This window comes from Ascaphus truei, chromosome 3, assembly GCF_040206685.1.
Source record: "Ascaphus truei isolate aAscTru1 chromosome 3, aAscTru1.hap1, whole genome shotgun sequence".
Classification (NCBI taxonomy): Eukaryota; Metazoa; Chordata; class Amphibia; order Anura; family Ascaphidae; genus Ascaphus; species Ascaphus truei.
The window spans coordinates 412,424,304-412,443,074 of NC_134485.1; the positions used below are offsets into that span (position 1 = coordinate 412,424,304).

Genomic DNA, 18,771 nt, shown 5'->3' on the forward strand with positions numbered 1-18,771 from the left:
ACACACACACACACACACACACACACACACACACACACACACACACACACACACACACACACACACACAACAGGACAGAGACGGACACAATAAAATAGGACACACAGAAAACAGGAGAGACAGACACACACAAAACAGCACAGACACAAAAATAGACAAAAACAGGACATAGAGTCACGCAAATAAAACCAGCATATACGCGCACATAAGACCGGACAGATGCAAAACAGGACATACAGATATGCAAAAAAACAGGATAGACACACAAAACTGTAGACACACACACAAAACAGGACAGACAGACACACACACAAAACAGGACAGACAGACACACACACAGTCAGAAACACACACCACTCGACAGACACACCACAGGACAGATTCACGCAGGGCAGATAGAAACGAATCACCTCCCTCTGCTCACAGCTCTCTCCTGGCCATGCTGTTTCCTCTTCTTGTGCTTGGTCCTTTCTCCAGACAGTGGCCATGCTCCTGACACCTCCTCCTGATTGCCTCCATTACCTAGCAGCAGCCAAATCAGGATGGAGGAAACTGCCCAGCCCCCCCTAGCAGCTGTTTTGATTTATCCACGGGAAATCCCACGGCAGCCTTCTGACCCCAGCTGAGAAACATTGGCCCAATAAAAGGTTTCAAATTACCTACCACCATTATGACCACCCACCCTTCTTTCATTTCCAAATGGAGGGAGACATGACCGGCCTGCACACAGTAAAGAAAATCATGGCCATGTTATATGCGATTTGTAGTAGAGCGATATGCCGTATATTTTCCGGAGTTTGTGAAACTGGCATATTTTGGACTTTCACCGTGAGCGTAACTCCAGTGGGTAGCCAAAAACGTTGGCCCTATCCCTCAGTTATTTTTGTACAATACCGTAAAGGTACATATACTGTATATATCTATATATATCTAGACACACATTTGAATTATTATATTACTGAGGAGGTGTTGCCTATGGTTAGACACATATTTTAAATTCCCATTATTGTTTGATATATACGGGGATCTCACTGGTGTACCGGCCCTTCTTGGGTCTGTTCCTCACCAGTATTTGATGTTTATGTCACAGGTTAGTAGAGTACAAACCCGGTCTCAGGAGCCTGTGCATCACTCTCCTGCAAGTAAGGACCTGGGTGTGGGTTAGAACTCCAAACACCAAAGTAACAGAGACCTGCGAACCTGTTCTGCACGGGGGGTATTTGCTAAAGCCTCCTGGCTGCAAACCTCATGCAAAACCAGTGCACTGGTGCACTTCTTTTCCACTCTTCTCTAATAAATACCTCCTCCTCCCACCGTGTGTTTCCCATGAAAGATCGGAATAAAGCCAATCCTGACTCGAACTTGCAACTTGTCTCCTGTATCTACTTCTGTAAGTAATAACCAGGCTAAGGAAACCTAAGCACCAACACCCCAGTATTTACAATAAGAGCTATTACCACCCCAGGGAATCACAGAGCTGGTAAGGAGATTCCTACAGTACGGAGAGTGCTTTACCATCTGCATACACCATCAGCCCCATACACCAAGAACATTCTAATAACGACAAGAAAGTCTTGTGCAGGTGTTTCCGGGGGTCACTCACCTAATGATGCAGCACTGGTCCTTACTGTTGCGTTGCATATTAAAGTAACAGTTGTCTGCTATGGCAAAGATATGCGGGGGCATTTCTCCGATCTTCTTGTTGGTGTACAGGCGGATCTGGTCCGGGGTGTAGATGGGTAGTAACTGGTAGGGGTTCACAGCGACTAAAATGGAACCAGTATATGTCTGGAAGAGACATATAGAAAGAAGGCAGTGTGTTGGGTGACAAAGAAAGGAACTGCTGATAAAAAAGTGTCACCAACACCAAACGTTATGCACAAATGGCCAACACCATGGACCTCCTTGAAATAGATCTTTAGAACACTGTGCTTGTAGTTGGAGTCATGATGTTAGAACGTTTAGTGTCACAGTTAGTTTCAGAACCATTTTGTTTATGTAAATATTATTAGGGCTCCTTGTAGTCGAAGGTCAAGAGGGACCTACATTAACAGTCCACAGACAGTGCCATTTTTGAATCCCATTACACTTGCTCAAACCTTCATGAATGAGACACACTCGTTGGGCCATATTACTGTAGCACTAAGCTGACAGGCACCTTGCGGCCCATTCACTCAAAAGATACCTCCAGTTAATGCAAGGTGACTTAAGGTCGCTCCCGATCCCCTAGTTCAAGGTGCCTTGGAGCTTTGCATTATTTAGTAACTTTGGGCCTTTGTGTTGAAAACATTATTCTACATAAACATTTGATCAAAATGAAGGTAAAGCTAACTTTAGAAGAACAGGATATTACACCAGATGCTGTGTGACCTTTTTTGAGGCCACATAGATCACTCCTTTGGCTAGGACCAAATGGGGATGTACAGTATGTGATCATATGCTCCAGGGTGGACAAAGTCAGGGGACAATAGCTCCCAAAGTTTGGGCATCTCCAGAGCTCTGAGATTAAGCACCAAGCGCCCCTTCCCGCTCCTCAGTTCACAGAATACAAGACCAAATATTATTGATCTGTATCTTTCTTAAAGCGAGCAGCCCTGATGACTACTGTCAGTTATACAAAGTTTAATCCTGCAGTTCAGAGACTGCAGAACTACCAAATAATCTGAATTACTGCAAGAAAGATTTTTCATTGACAGGTTTCATGGTGTTTGGCCTAAAGTAATAAATACATCTTGATTACACAGTAATAACATGACACACAGCATTACGTAGCATAATATACACATACAGTACTTGCATGCAGATCATGTGCAATATTTCATATATCATTCCAAGGGATACCCAACGGACAGCCAAGTTACATGGAGTTAAGCACAGCACATCTATGATTATAATATCAACTTTATTTACAGCACATGCCGGGCCGTTTACAAACAACCAGATGGGGACACGTGGTCTCAACTAGTTCGCACCCATTATGCATACATCTGTATTTAAGATATTCTTTCCCTTTTCATTGGAGAAAGAGGGGCTTTTATCAAAAATATTTACGGCTGCAAGACTGGAGAAAAAAATGCATGTTTTACTGCAAATTTCTTTCCTCCTTGAGTACTTCAGTATTAGTGATACTTTATTATTTGCACTAACAATTGATATTTTAAGACAAGCTTTCTAGAGTTCTCCTCTCTTCCTCAGGTCAGGCAGGGAATCTTATGTAAATCAGTATCGCTGATCTGAGGAAGAAAGGCGAATTCTCAAAAGCTAGTCTTATATCTACTGCACTATTGTAACTGGACTAACCCGGATATTTCTACTTTCCTCCATGATAAATCTCCTCTTCTTTCAGTAAATCTTAGTGAAGATATTTTTTTATTAATGACCACCTGAGCAAAAGGGGTAAATGCAAGACAATTATGCTTAATAAAAAGGTGCAACTCTAAAAGGGATGCAAGATGCATTTCTATAGGTATTGGGTAGGGGGTTACTGATCAAAGCAATGTGCCTGAAAAAACATTGCAAATACTGGTGTATTTATGTACATACTGTACCTGTAAAAAAAAAATCTAATTTTTAACTGCACTGCTGCTGTTTGCACCAGTTTTCATATTCGTGATTTTGATTATGAGACCACTTTGTCCCTGACTGCTTCTTGACAGATGGAGAAAATGTGCCTCAAGTTCTAGATCTAGAGTGTAAGTTTATCCGGATAAGGGTAGTCAAATTCTCTGTACAGCTCTGCACAAACGGTCAGCACTATATAATAAAATATATTTTTACTATTATTAATATAATACTCATTATTAATATTACCAATGATAATGTTCCTACCTCTACTAAACATTCTGCATACACTGCAAGTGATATTTAAGGGCAGCATATTATTTTTTTTTTTTTTTTTTAATAATAATAAATGACACCCTTTACAAAAACAGTGACAAAGCACAGCCTCATATTAAAGGTGAAGCATCACTGAGGAACTAAAGCAATGGTTTATATGAAGATGGAAATCGCCTCGGCACGGCAAATTGACAACGGTGCAATGGTCCTTGATGGAATAGGCTGTTGGTAATGCAATTAGTATTGTGAAAATGGATACTGAAGTGTTAAAGGGACATGGTTAAACCGGAACATACTTACCCTCCCTCCGCAGTTAGTCTTAAAAAAAGAAAATGCATTCGGTGTTAGCGTTATCCCGTTCAATAACATCCAAGTGCGATTTAAGAGAAAGTCAAGCAGTACCCCGTGAACGTACGGCGAATTTAAGGCATTGTACAATAATTGGAAGAAGAGGTAGCGAAGACACTTGTAAAGGGATTGCTGATGGAAGCCACAGTACAGTATGTAGATTGTAAATTATAGTAGGAACAAAAATACTAATTTTATGGATCTGCTATACACTGCCAAATATTTGTGAGGAAACCAAAATTGCTTATGCAATAAGTAAGGCAACACAGCAAGTTCAAGTTTTTCTTACAGGGGATTTTAAGGGCCCTGGCATTGACTGGAGTAGCGAAATCAGCAACACTGCTGAGGGGAACATGTTTTGGGTTGTCCTAAAATTCAATTACAGTGTATATAATTAAAGCAGCAGTTCAAGCAATATCCTACATGTGTTTTTTTTTTTTAAATAAATCAGTTCTGTACTATGAGAAAATACTTGTAGCATTTGAAAAATGTTTAAAAAAAATGTTTTATTAAAGAAATTTCTAATGTTTCTAATGTAGGAAGCATTTCCAAAGTGACAGCCCCCTTCCCCTTCTGATAGGTTCTGGCTCTTGAGCCCCGCCCTCTCTCTAGCAGTGAACCAATTAGATCTATTAACTGCCCAGTCACTCATATTCTAGGAACTACATTGCCCAAAATGCTGTGCAAGAACTGAATTAAATAGCCCTGAGCAAGCGATCGATGACAGGAGAACAGATCGATCTGCAGCTTAGCTAATCACTTGTCAGTGTGCAGATTGTATTGATGCACATATTGAATGGGGGGGAAAAAATTAAAAAAAATTTTAAAACGGCAGCTTGAACTGCAGCTTTAAGAAAGTAGCCGTAAAAATAAAGAAGTGATGTTATTCCGGACCCGCTAGTACCATGATACTGCGTAAGGACTTTAAAAGAAACCAATCAAATGCAATGTGGTTTAATAAACAGGTAAGGGATGAATTTAAGAGATAGAGCAATGCCTTTAGTTTAGACAATTAAAGTCACAAGGGACAGAGGCATCACTTTAAAATGATAAAGAATGTAACAAGGGTTGCGAAAGGGTATCAAGGTAGCAATTGAAAAAATGCTAGGCAACATAAAGCAAAAGTACAGATGTAGCGGCCGTTATTCAAACAAATCCCGAAATGGAATTTCGATATATGCCCGTGATCCTCACAAGTTTAGCCGCGGCAGACTAAAGGCGCCTCGCATTAACACAGCAGGGGTGAGCGCTTCCGGGTCTGCCTGTCTGTAATAGACGCGAGATCGCAGGTTTTTTTAATTAAAATTCGAACATTACATTTAGATTGCAGCAATGTGCTGTAGTAGGTGTCAAAAAAAAAAAAAAAGACTTTGAAAAGGTTTATGATACAGTGCCACACGTTACAGAATATCATAAGGAGAATGGGTATAGGGGCCAATATTTGCATGTCGATTGAGAATGTTGGCCATATACGGAACACATACTGTACAGAGTGGGCTAGTCATGTTAATTGAGTGCCTCTTGGTTTTGTGCTGTGGCTACAGATCTTTAATTTGCCCAATAATGTCCTAGGCCGCGATTATAGTGAGCGCTGCGGTGCGTGCGATTTGTGTGCTGCGCGAACAAAGTGCAGCAGCTGATACAGGCCGGCCACAGTGCGTGTGAGCACGGGCGCGATGCAGAGCGACCGGGGGGCAGATTTTTCAAAAGACAAATAATTTCGTGGTTTTTTTTCCGCCCAGCGGCCGCATCACGTGAGTGGTTCGGCCAATGAGGGCGAACCAGCCTGGTGACGCCTCCGCCATTTCTCCCCATTCGCTTCCATCTCAGTGCACCCATCGCTGGGTGACAGGCGCGCTTGACGCCATGCACAACGTCACGCGTGCCTACTAAAATCTTAGCCTTAAAAGGTGGGCAGAGAAAGTAAAATATCCATCGGTGACACAAGGTTGTAAATTAACCAGGATGCAATTGATCTGCAAAACGTGTTCGAAACATCGAGACAGTGACAGGTGTGATTTAGGGACACTCCCATAAGACACCTTGAGTGCTGAAAGACAACATACAGCCCAATACAGGTGAATGGGCCATAAAAGGCCATATACTAAGTGGTGTAACTCGATAAGACACCTTCTGTGCTGGAATACACATTACAGTTCATTCACTTGAATTCACATTCACCAGAAAGGGCCATATTAATTACGTTTTGCTGGAAGGTATCTGATGGAGTAGCACTGTGCAGTAAATATGGTTCATAATTTATATATCAATTATGCATTTGATTAGCAAAAATAAAGGTGATGCACACTTAATGGAACAAAGTTATGCCATTTACAAGTGTATCCTCCACTTGTTTGCCCTAGAGATTGTGTACATTAGTCAGTCTGTTTACAATGTGTAACAGAGTGTCCGTCATCTTGAAATGTTTCAGTAACAATTAAATTACAGAAAAGATTGGATATTATTTTAGAAAGTCACAGTTTGGAAAGGTCTCCCAATATTGCACCATTGATGGGAAGTGTAGCAACTCGAGTTCTTTTATTTCCTTTAAAATAGATATGCCTCATTTCCCATGCAATTCTGCATGCCCATCATGATACAACATTTCATATTTATAAATGGTATGTGGCATGCTGCATAGAACTGGCAATTCCTTCAAGAAGAGCTTTTTAGTTACAAATATTGGCCCACAAATGACACGTCTTCATAGCGTGCCAGGAGAAACCCCTAATGGTCGGTCCTACGCTCACTACAGGTCTCAATAGGAAGAAACCTTTATAAAAGAAAAAGTAGCTCAATCCTTTCCCCCCCCCCCTCAGTGTTAAAGCTACTGTAGGAGAAACACTCAGACACTCGACTACGTTCCCCACACTCTTGGTATTTTATCTTACTAAAATAATAATAATACTATACTAATTCTAATACGTATCTTAATAATACTGTAGGTATTATGAGGTCACGACACAGTGCTTCCCTTGAAAGCCAGCACCTCTTCCCCTTATTAATGATTCAGCACGTGGTTAGGGATAACGTCTGGTAGAACATTGATATCTGAGGCACACTTCCCCCATTCTATGAAAAGTTAATGCGGTTCTGTATATTGTTGGTCACCGGGGCGCGGAGTGGGGTTCGGCAATGAGCACAACATCCTTCTTTACCGCCATCTGTTTTAACGTTAATTAGAAACCGTTACCAACCTTATTTTGTTTTGTGCAGTGGTTAGAAGAGACACCAGTCAATAGATCCCAAAACACTGTGCAGAATATGATTTGGTGCAATATATAGTCCAAATCTAATTCACTACACTGCCGCATGTTCATAACCCCCCGCAGACCTGCATTATCAATTCACTTCCTAGGTAAGTACTGTTCTGTGGGCTGGTGTTATACCCGAGATCTGCAGCTTCTTGTATGTTCATTATTCTATTTCAATCTACTGCAAAGCAATGTGCACTGAGCTGATTAACATGGCTGCTATGAAGACATCGTGGCACACGCACAAAACGGAATATCCCACTCACATATATGAGGTGTTCACGGTACCGGATCAGCAGGTTACGGAGGATTCCCGCCTCGTTCAGATCTCCCAGGCGGATCATGTCCTCGACGCCATGGATAGAGGTTGGGTGCATGGGCTTGATATGAGTCGCATTTTGGGGCGAAATCCAGTGTTCCTGTATAACAAGAGAGAGTGAGGTTACAGGAGAGTGTTACACACTTACACAACGGTACGTTGTATTTATAGGTATTCCTGGTGTAGCCAGGCTGAAAGTGTGCACAACTGTCCAAATGCAGGCTTCCCCCCCCCCCCCAAATTGGATTCCCTGCTAAACATTTCGACAAGACTCAAAGGTTTAACAATGTGTATAAATTAGTGAACTTTCAGCAAAATATGGCCAGAAAGTGAGCGGAACGTGGCGGTGAGCGGAACGTGGCGGTGAGCGGAACGTGGCGGTGAGCGGAACGTGGCGGTGAGCGGAACGTGGCGGTGAGCGCAACGTGGCGGTGAGCGCAACGTGGCGGTGAGCGGAACATGGTGGTGAGCGCAATGTGGTGGTGAGCGGAACGTGGCAGTGAGCGGAACGTGGTGGTGAGCGGAACATGGCGGTGAGCGGAACGTGGTGTGTGCGCTTTATTTGTACTCTCAGCACTAAGCCAATCTATCAGCTTTAGTGCATTATAGAAGTGAATATAGCGATGTTAGAGAATTACACCTATTTATTATTATTATTATTATTATTATGCAAACAAATCGATGTTGCAATGCACACTGACCTAATACTTGGCGAATCGCTTGCGAACTCTGAGCCTTTTTTTGCTACTCAAAAAAGGGCAAATTTTGCCTTGTTAGCGACCTTATGCTGAAGTTTGCACATTCACTACTGCAGACTGCGCCAGAGCAGACACGCTGAGGAAGGGAAAATGCAAAGGTTATTCATTACACAAGGTGGTTTAGCTGTGGTACAGGGAGTTCAAGCAAGGCACAGAGCCCCATGCCAAAGGGGCAAAACGACTGCTTACAGGTGAACATGTGTAATTGTGGGACTGCTATGTCCACTGGGCGTCAAGAAGATTGGAGAAATGGCTTGGGGGGGAGCAGATGGGTTTTAGGGGGGGGGGGATGTGGTTAGGTTGTTGTGGTTTGGTAAGAGGGGCATGAAGGTATCGCAGCTCTTGGCAGAAGTCTTGAGGCAGAAGGGTGTTTTTGGTTCACCCAGGGTGTTAGTGTCGCATGTGGGTGGGAATGATCTGACCGCGTAACAGTCGTTGAATTTGTTAAGGATGATGCAGGAGGATTTAGTGCGGATATGGGCAGATCTGGGGAACCCCTTTTTGATATGGCCAGAGAGAGTTCCCAGGGTTGTGTGGAGAGGGGAAAGGTGTACCCCAGAGGTTGTGCGCTATAAGGAGGGTAAACAATGCAATGGCGGAGTTCGAAATTGAGTTGGGGGGTAGGGGGAGGTCGCTTTGAGGCATGTGGACCTGGAAGGGGGGGCAAGTTTAGGTTAAATGCCCTTTCTGATGACGGGAAGGCGTTAGAGGGGGAATGGACTCTGGTGGAAGTTTGCTCCTTTTGGGGAGGTCTAAGGTGCCTCCAGTAGTCGTTTGGGGGAGGGGGAGGTCATGCTTGGTTTGGGCGGCCGGTACGGCAGTGACCTTCCAGTGGTGGGGTTGCTTTGGACCAAGTCGCTGGGGTGGCTATATGGCAAAAAGAAGTATAAACTGGAGGTATCCCTCAGGCTTACAGAGCAACTTAGCGGGGTACACTATTTTTGGGGTATATTTTGTATATATGTAATAAAGCTGTGACCTGTTTCTCCCACCTACTGGTGTGTGCATTATTTAACGAAGGGTTGATTTAAGGGGTTAAAGACGCAAGCCCTCCCCGACAATCCCTTATGTCCGGTTCTGGATGGGAGTAATCCCTAATTTAACATAATTAGCTTTGTAGATATGCGTTAACCTCAGGGAAAATAACAGCCCTTTATCAGAGTTAGGACTGAGTTAGCAGACCTTTGTGGATCTGGTCCTAAGGAGGGCATTTTATATGGGCTGAAGTGGCTGTTTTTGTCGTTTTCAGTCTAAAATCCACCTTGATGGAAAAGGGAACTTTCGTCAGAAAAAAACAGTCGCTTTGGATAACATATTATGTATGACCTTCTCTGTATTTTATTAGTGCCATTTATTCAAGTCTTTTTGCAATACAATTGGTGCCGTTTGTGGTGAATAACATTAGGCACATAAAAGATATTTTGTCTTTTTACGGTGTGAAATAATTTGCTACAGTATCGAGCAGATGAGGAACATGACGTTACTGATACATACGTTGCCTTCATCATCCAGCACCTGGATCTGGCCAGAATCACACAGCTTGACCACCGCTCCAACGGGGACATCAAACTCACGACCCGTCTTGAGGTCCAGCCAGACATAATCCCCCTGTAATAATGCAAACCAAAGATCACAGTAAGTGCAAAGCGCCAATTTACCATTGCCGTCGCCGGAGAGGACTGAAACCCACCGCAATCCATCGCAAGCCTCTCTGGCAATGCAGGAGTTAATGCTGCATTGACTCCATAAACAATTACTATTTTATTTTTTTAAACACAGTAAACAGGATTGTTCTAAAACAGGGGTGGCCAACTCCAGTCCTCAAGGGCCACCAACAGGTCAGGTACCAGGGATATCCCCGCTTCAGCACAGGTGGCTCAATCAGTGGCTCACTTATTCGGAGCCATTTCCCCTTAACAATGATATCATAAACTAATATTTTTGGTAGTGATCTGGCCTGCGCAAAGAAAGTGAAGGCTCCCCGCAAACAGCCGAAAAGAACGTTTAACCCCTTCAGTGCAAGAGAAGTTTGTGATGCAGGATTCTGGCACTGAATGGGGGTTAACAATGACATCAACAAAAATAATATTTTGTTCTGTAAAAAGTCAAGTCTCATAGAAAAGCACTGTAGGGAGTATGTTCCCTTTTAAATATATACTGAAGAATTAACTGTATACAGTACATGCTCCCACATTATAACAACATGCTACTATTCTTGGCTGTGCACAGGTTTAAGAGGTTAAATCCTGGAGAATTCCTGTCTTCAGAAAAAGAAAGAAAAATGTAAGTATTATAAATTAGAGAGGTTATTTGTTTATCTTTACCCCAGTCACTGTCTGATAATGTCATTAGATGCATTCATATCTTATCCCGGTGAAATAACTGTGCAAGACCCGTATTTAATGCAGTGAAACTGCTTCCCATTGTCAGGGGAATTAGATCCATTCAAATGAATGGGGGGGAAAAGCCCTTCTCCTGCATGGCACATTGAATAAGAGGACAAGGGAGGGAATAAGCATGCCCAGAAGTCAGACGATAAGGGGTCTATGTATCAAGGCAATTTGGGAGCAAATCAGTGGCATATTTACCCTGCACTAATGTATCAAAGCATTTTGCTTAAATTTTGCTCCATCTGCCATAACGTTGGAAGTGTCCGTAGGAGGAGTTGGGGACGAGTTACATGGAGCACAGATTATAATGAGATGTATCTGTGACGGTGAGGGGGTAACCTGGCCATAATAAAGGTATTCTGCCAGGCTGGCTAACTCTGAGCCATATTGGGGAGTTTAGAGTGTCAGCTCTTGAACCCATGTATGGTACCTGCAATGTATGTATTTGTATTGCAATAAAAGATTTATGTGTGTTTTACCTTTCCAGGAGTGCTACCCAGTGGAGATTCTCAGGCTATGAGTTTCAGGGGGGACTTTGCGGTAAAAGTGTTGTCAGAATGTGTCTAGGTAGAAGGGCTCCAGAGTTGCTGGTTACCCCAAAAATGTATCCGGGAATCAGGTCATATTCCCGGGGACATATAGACACATCACTCCGGTCAAAGTCCTCCCATGGAAACAGTTACGCGACTCACCGCCAGTTTTCCCTGCTTCAGCACAGACCAGAAAGGTCAATGAGGGCATAGGAATTTATGTATCCTGGGTACAGTCAAGGGTCCCTAGGTTAGTGAGGGTCACCCAGTATATGCCCAATGTACAAGAGAAAAGTGAAGAGAGCTCTACTACCATATAAATATTAAACCCATACAAACATATTAAATATATGTGGCGGTGCACCCAGGAGCTAAAGAGAATATCTAAAGGACAAAAAAGAGGTACAGTACCAAAAGACGGATACTGTATGAACTCCACAAACAGGACACTCAATGGGTAAATGCTACACCAATAAGGATTTATTGTGAGGTCAAAATGAACACAAGATGAAAAAACTAAAATCAATTAAAATACATATGAAACTCCTGCATAAGATAAAAAAAAATTAAATAATGGATAAATGTATATGGTTAGATGTAAGGGAAACCAGTAGTTTACATGTCCATATAAGAGAATAAGATGTAATATACTTAAACACTGATGCAACAAAGGGTTAAACAATAAATAGCAACCTAAAGACAGTGTTGCATATACAGCTATTCCTTCCCACTAGTCAAGGGGTTAACCAAACCCAATATGCCCATGTACCCCAGAATCAGTATAGAGGTTCTGGGGGGGTTCTCCAACTATATATTAAAAGTTGCGAGAGGTTTTATGAAACCTAAGTCCTAGTTTCAGTAAAGGAAAGAGATGCAGTCCTGAGAGTGTGTCAAGCGTTTTTGGTTCTAAAGAAAATTAGGTTTCCTTAAGGGAAGGAGTTACAGCTCTGAGATTGAAGCTAAGCATCTTTTCGTTTCACTGTGGGACTTAGAAGAAAAATGGGAAATATTTTTCATGTTTCATAAAATGTTTAATAGCCAATGTGGCTAAAAGGATTTTACAGTCTAAATCAGGTTTATAGTGTATGAGGGATATGGCTAGTGGGAATAGAAAGTATTTAGTCCCATTCTACCCCTCAAAGCCCCAAAAACTTAGACAAGGTAAAAAGTGTAAAAGTATATTTTTTATTAAACTGCAATGTTTGTAAATGTATTATACGTATAAACTGGGACTTTTAAAGATGGTACTCTGAGGGGGGCTAGTGGGCTACCAATTTGTGGTGCCACTGAGTCTGCCCTAGGTCCGTACTTCAAAGCCACAGATAGCTTATGTGAAGTACCCACTTCTGGGAAACAATGCAAGCCATCGCGGCTAGCATTTGCTTTCCCAGACTTGGAGGCACATAAGCCAGCGGGTGGCTTCTGAATAACAAGTGGCTAGGGTGGCAAACTCACGCCTGCCCTTGTTGCATTCAGAAGAATCGCTTGCCCGGCTTTGTAAGACTGGCACGCATCTGATTGGCTGGTTGTAAAGTTCCTAGGCTCGGATTGGCTGTAGTATTTCATGAATGATACTGAAATACTATAAGAAACCCAGCAGCCAATCCGGACCTCAGATTCATCCAAGATTCTAAGCACCAAGACAGCAGCAGCAAATTTGAAACCACCAAAAGATGCTCTTGGAGAAATGGCAGCGACCGGCTTCAGAGATTTTCAAGTCAAGAAATGTTCTAAATCCCACTTTCGGGGCCAAGTTCTGAGAAGAGAACGTAGCGGTCACGGCTGGAACTACACGCCGAAAAGAGTACCAGGACATTTGGTACTTTCTCCCGGTCAAGGGATTTTCGCATCTCCGGAAGAGATACAGCGGTGGCATCTGGTAACGCATGCCGAATTGAGTTCCAGGTTTTTTGTGGGTAACTCCTGGTCAACCTCAAGACTTTGTTTTCTGTGCTATTTCAACTAGGAAAGGTTAGTTTTGTAGCCCAGACCCCCAGTAAGGCCTAGGACATAGTAAAATCAGCGTCGCTGAGGCGGGCTGAGCCGCGCTGAACAGATGCACAAAGCCCCTGCATCTGTAATCAGCGCGGCTATAGTTTCTCCCTCCGCATGCTTGCAGATGCGTGCGGAGGCTGAGAAAATCAGAAGAGACAGGCAGGTTTGAAATTTTGCCGCTTGGGGGAGCGGAAGAGCGGTCACGTGACCGCTCCCATCCAATGGGGCTGCAGCTGGCATTTTACCTACTGTGTCGGTGTTCTGAGATAGCACAGCCACCAGACAGAGTAGAGGCAGCACAGACAGGTGTGTGGTGTGTGGTGTGTGGTGTGTGGTGTGTGTGTGTGTATATATATATATATATGTGTGTGTGTGGTGTGTGTGTATATGTGAGTGTGTGTACTGTATATGTGTGTGTGTGGTGTGTGTGTGTGTGTGTATATGTGTGTGTGTGTGTGTGTGTGTGTGTGTGTGTGTGTGTGTGTGTGGTGTGTATATATGTGTGTGTGTGTGTGTGTGTGTATATATGTGTGTGTGTATATATATATATATATATATATGTGTGTGTGAATGTGTGTGTGTGTGTGTGTGTGTGTGTGGTGTGTGTATATGTGTGTGTGTGTGTGTGTGTGTGTGTATGTGTGTGGTGTGGTGTGTGTATGTGTGTGTGTGGTGTGTGTATGTGTGTGTGTGTATATGTGTGTGTGTGTGTATATATGTGTGTGTGTGTGTATGTGTGTGTATGTATATATGTGTGTGTGGTGTGTGTATGTGTGTGTGGTGTGTGTGTATATATGTGTGTGTATATGTGTGTGTGTGTGTGTGTGTGTGGTGTGTGTATATGTGTGTGTGTGTGGTGTGTGTGTGAATATATTTATCAAAGTTGCACAATGCACCAAATTCTTAACTATGTCCCAGGCCTTAGTGTGTTTTCTCCTGTATACTTGTAGTTCACTGTGTGTACGTCTGTTTCAATGGAATAAATGGCAATTTGTTTTACTTCTTGGTTTTTCTCAGTGATATGATCCCGGTATAAAGGTGTAAATCCCTGGTCTCCCGTGACAGTATCACAGTCTGCGTCTCTTTCCTAATTTGCTCCATGGGACGTGTCTGTACGAGGAGTTGGGGAGGAGTCACATGGAGCACAGATAATGTCTCTCTTTTTGCCTTTTATTTGCCTAAAAAACATCCTCCACATCGGAAGTGGCGTAATGTTTGGCTCAGTCACTTCAGACTTTGGATTATTTTCTGTAGTTGGGCATTGGGCCATTTTTTAGATTGGTTCCTGGAGGCTACTGGCCCTGAATGGGGTTAACCCTACCAATATTCCGGCAAGGGGATATCGCGTGACTCCCCTTAAAATTTCGCACCCGGTAAAATATTACCGCAATGTTAATGATTTTGGTCATAACATCGCGGCAAAACCATTTGACATATTTTTTTTACCGGGTGTGTTTAAATGGCGTTTGATGGTTCTAAGCCATAGACCCCTTCCCCCCCCACATCCCACCCCCCCCAAGACATCTTCGGCCATAAAACACCTTCGGGCGCTGGGAGACACCTTTACAGCCCATTCAAGTCAAAGGTCTGTGAAGTATCTTCTGGTAGAACATGTCTTGGTAAGTATATGGACTTTTACCTGTATAGTACTCTTAAAGGGTCAGAAAAAACCGCAAACAACTTAAATCCGTATTTAATATAATGTGAAGCCGCTTCTTTGGACTTGCTCTGAATTAAATTTGAATGGAGCTGAACTGTTCTCCAGCATGGGCTAGCGGCTTCACAGCGTATTGAATAAGAGCCCAAGGGGTATATTCTATATACTATGAAACAGCCGTTCTGAAAGATTTTCAACCAAAAATCCCCAATCACGTCAATGGGGATTTTTTCAATCAAAAACGTCCCAAACAGATGCTTCAGAGTACAGTATATAGAATTAACTCCTTAGTGTAATTGGCTTCTGTACGAAAATTAGTCCTTGAAGTACAACCTTTTCAGGTTTGGGTAACGTTGTTGGGTAACGCCTGCTCTTTAACTTGTTTATTAATGACCTTGAGGTTAGCATAGAGAACAAAGTCTCCGTCTGTGCTGGTGACACCGAATTGTATAAGGTAGTCAAATCAGAGCAAGATGTAATTTCTCTCCAGAAGGACTTGGAGAGACTGGAAACGTGGGCAGGTAAATGGCAGATGAGGTTTAATACAGATAAATGTAAGGTTATGCATTTGGGATGCAAGAATAAAAAGGTGACTTACAAATTAAATGGAGATATATCGGGGGAATCTTTGATGGAGAAGGATTTAGGAGTGCTTGTAGACAGCAGGCTTAGTAATAGTGCCAATGTCATGCAGTAGCTGCAAAGGCAAACAAGATCTTATCATGCATTAAACGGGGTATGGCTGGAAGGGAAGTAAACATAATTATGCCCTCCGATGAAGCATTAGTAAGACCAGACCTTGAATATGGAGTACAGATGTGGGCACCATGCCATAGAAAAGACATTATGGAACTACAGTAGAAAAAGGAGGAGAGCCACCAAATTAATAAGGGGGTGGATAATCTGATTTTATGAGGAGATGCTAGCTAAATTAGATGTGTTCATATTAGAAAAGAGGTGTGTAATAGGGTGTAGCCAGGTCTCCCCAGCGCTACCGCACCCCCCTCACCTGACTGCCGATCGCGGGGGCCGCCGCGTCCAATGGCGGCTCCGTTCGGCAGTGGCAGGGGAGAGGGCGGTCAGGTCCCGGCTCGGGGGTTGCCGGGGACGCGTGCGGCCGGTTGCCAAGGCCGCACGCGCATCTCAGGGCTCCCGGCGCTCCCGGAGCCGGGCGGATAGGGCGCCGCCATTGCGCTTCAACTCGCGCATGCGCAGTGAGTCCCCGGCGGCCCAGTTAGCTCGCGCATGCGCAGGGAGGCTGCGAGAGACAGGGCAGAGTCGCGCATGCGCAGGGAGAACCCTAGAGCCAGGGAACAGTTGCGTGAGGGCAGGGAAGGCGCAGGAGAGTCGCGCGAGAGTAGGGGAAGTTAGTGAGAGGTTGCGGCGGCCATTACAGGTTTGTGTAGGCAGAGGGAAGGCACGCACGCGGCCTCAATGTTATTGTAGGGGCCTCGGGACTACAATTCCCATGAGGCATAGCGAGGCAGGCACCAGGTGCTTTATAGGAGCCAATAGGGCTGTAGGACTGAACTGGAGGGAGAATAGATACATTTCACGGGCTTTGGTCACGTCAGTTGGAGCAGCGGAGCTGAAGGGGAAGGAAGGATGCAGGGAGTGAGTGCAGCTCCTGCATCCTGATAGGTACCCTCACCCTCCAGGTAGGCCCCAACTCCCCACCAGGTTAGTGGGTAACTGATAAGGGACGGCCCTAGATAGGGAGGTCGCCCTTAGTGTATGTAAGGTGCAGGTTTGGCAGTGCCACAGCGGGTAGTGCTGTGCGCACTGGCAAATAGGCACAGTGTGTGCAGGGTGTTTGCTGCGGGTTCCAGGTTGCTGTGTTGAGTGTTGTATGTGACGCTGCGTGTACTGAGTGCAGTGTGTGTGCAGCGTGTGTTACTGTCTGCAGGCTGACTGTGAGAACTGTGTCGGCTGCAGGCGTGTTAGTGTTAGGATTAGTGAGTTAGGAGCTAGTGTTAGGGAGGATTAGGGACTTGGGTAGATAAGGGAGTGGGGCAGGTTATTAACCCCGCAGGCCCTAGGAGTTTTCCCCAAGTCACCTCAGGTTGCGGTACATCAGGGACAGGCCCTAGGTTAGGGACCGTGTCATGTAGTACCAAGGTTAGACAGGAATCAGCGGATGCTGCAGTTCCATTAAAAGAGGTCTGGGGGCAAGTCGCTACCCAGAGATCAGAGACTATCTCCCGGGTGGGATCACCCCTGGCGGACCCCAAGCAAAGATTCACAGCACCGGATCAGACGGGATCCAGGTCGACAGATCCTTTGAGAAGTAGTTGCAGGCCCGAGTGCAGGAGCACTCGGCAGGTACTCTACAAGTGCACCAACCGATCATAACATTCTATTAACACATAGTGGCAGCGCTGACCACGGGACAAGGGTTGGGCTGTGGGCACCGTGTGGGGATGTTATACTGTTGTGATGGTACTAGAGATGATGTAATAGTTGTCCTTATTAGTGTTTGTTCATTCAGTAAACCTGTTATCCCCAATACTGGTGTATCTGGTTTCTGAGTGGGTTCCTATGTTAGGGTCATTCTACATTTCCCTAGAATCCTACATAGGTGGAGGCGCTGAAAGAAGATTCGTTCCAGAGGATTCACCCCAGGCTCTCATTAGCGGAGGCTCAGACCTCCTGTGAGCCTGACAGGTATACGCACCACACCGGTAACACTACATGTTCTACTCACCCACACTATATATGAGATTGGGTGGGGTGGAATACCCGTTACAAGGGGATATGATAACTATATACAAATATATTCAGGGACAATACAAGGAGCTTTCTAAAGAACTATTCATCCCAAGGGCAGTACAAAGGACTCGGGGCCATCCCTTAAGGTTGAAGGAAAGGAGATTTCCCCAGCAGCAGTAATAAGTTTACTAAATAATTTTAAGCATTAGCGCTTTAATCACAGTTTTTTTTATTTCCCTGTTAATACTACTCACTTACTATAATATACAAATTTCAAATATCCTAAGGGCTTCCCCCCCCATAAATGTATGAATCCATAAAGCAAACATTTAGCTTTTTAAAATTTCTTTGAGAAGTAAAAAAATGTTTGTTTGTTTTTCAATGAGGATTTTGATTGGAGGGGCTTCATGTCCATCAAAACTTCAAGTCCTTGTTAGATGCCCAATACAGAGAAGGGGGAGGCACTTTTCTTCTGCAATGTTCTTTTTAGCACACAATGTGCCGTTCTTCCTCGCGCCAAAGTGATATAATAGCAGTGGAATGTTTATTAGCTTAAAGATAAGTGGTTGACACCTTTCAAGCAAATCAGACAACTATCAGTATTTTTAAATGACTCTTTAAAAACATTTAATGTTTCCGTGGTAAACGCCATCACGTTTACTGCTGCTTCGATCTCAGACCCGCTGGTCTCGTCGCATTCAGATGACGTGGCTGGAGCATGCGTCGTCGCCAAAAGTCCCAGTAGTGCACTGCCCCATACGAAGTGACTAGCGTCACGAAACGCGTAGGGCGTTTTTTGGAACTATAGAGAACACTAGTGTGGACTTTCTGCAGCTTTATCCCTTTATCGAGCAGTTGTGGAGCTTGGAGAAGCTTCCGGCTAAGTGCCGTGCTTGCTGTGCACTACTGGGACTTTTGGCGACGGCGCATGCTCGAGCCACGTCATCTGAATGCGACGAGACCAGCGGGTCTGA

General features: G+C 44.1%; 1 protein-coding gene across 6 annotated transcripts in view; it reads right to left on the reverse strand.

Annotated features, from left to right (window-relative positions):
• The window catches only part of MYO7A (myosin VIIA), a 217,133-nt gene that overhangs the window by 130,505 nt on the left and 67,857 nt on the right, over nt 1-18,771 (reverse strand). For all 6 annotated transcript variants that reach the window (XM_075592657.1, XM_075592655.1, XM_075592656.1 and 3 more), the window contains 3 exons: nt 10,011-10,124; nt 7,706-7,858; nt 1,604-1,788 (listed from right to left, as the gene is read on the reverse strand). In XM_075592657.1, coding sequence (XP_075448772.1) covers nt 1,604-1,788; nt 7,706-7,816 — 296 coding nt within the window. In that variant the 5' untranslated portion in view covers nt 7,817-7,858; nt 10,011-10,124. The remainder of the gene's footprint in view (nt 1-1,603; nt 1,789-7,705; nt 7,859-10,010; nt 10,125-18,771) is intronic.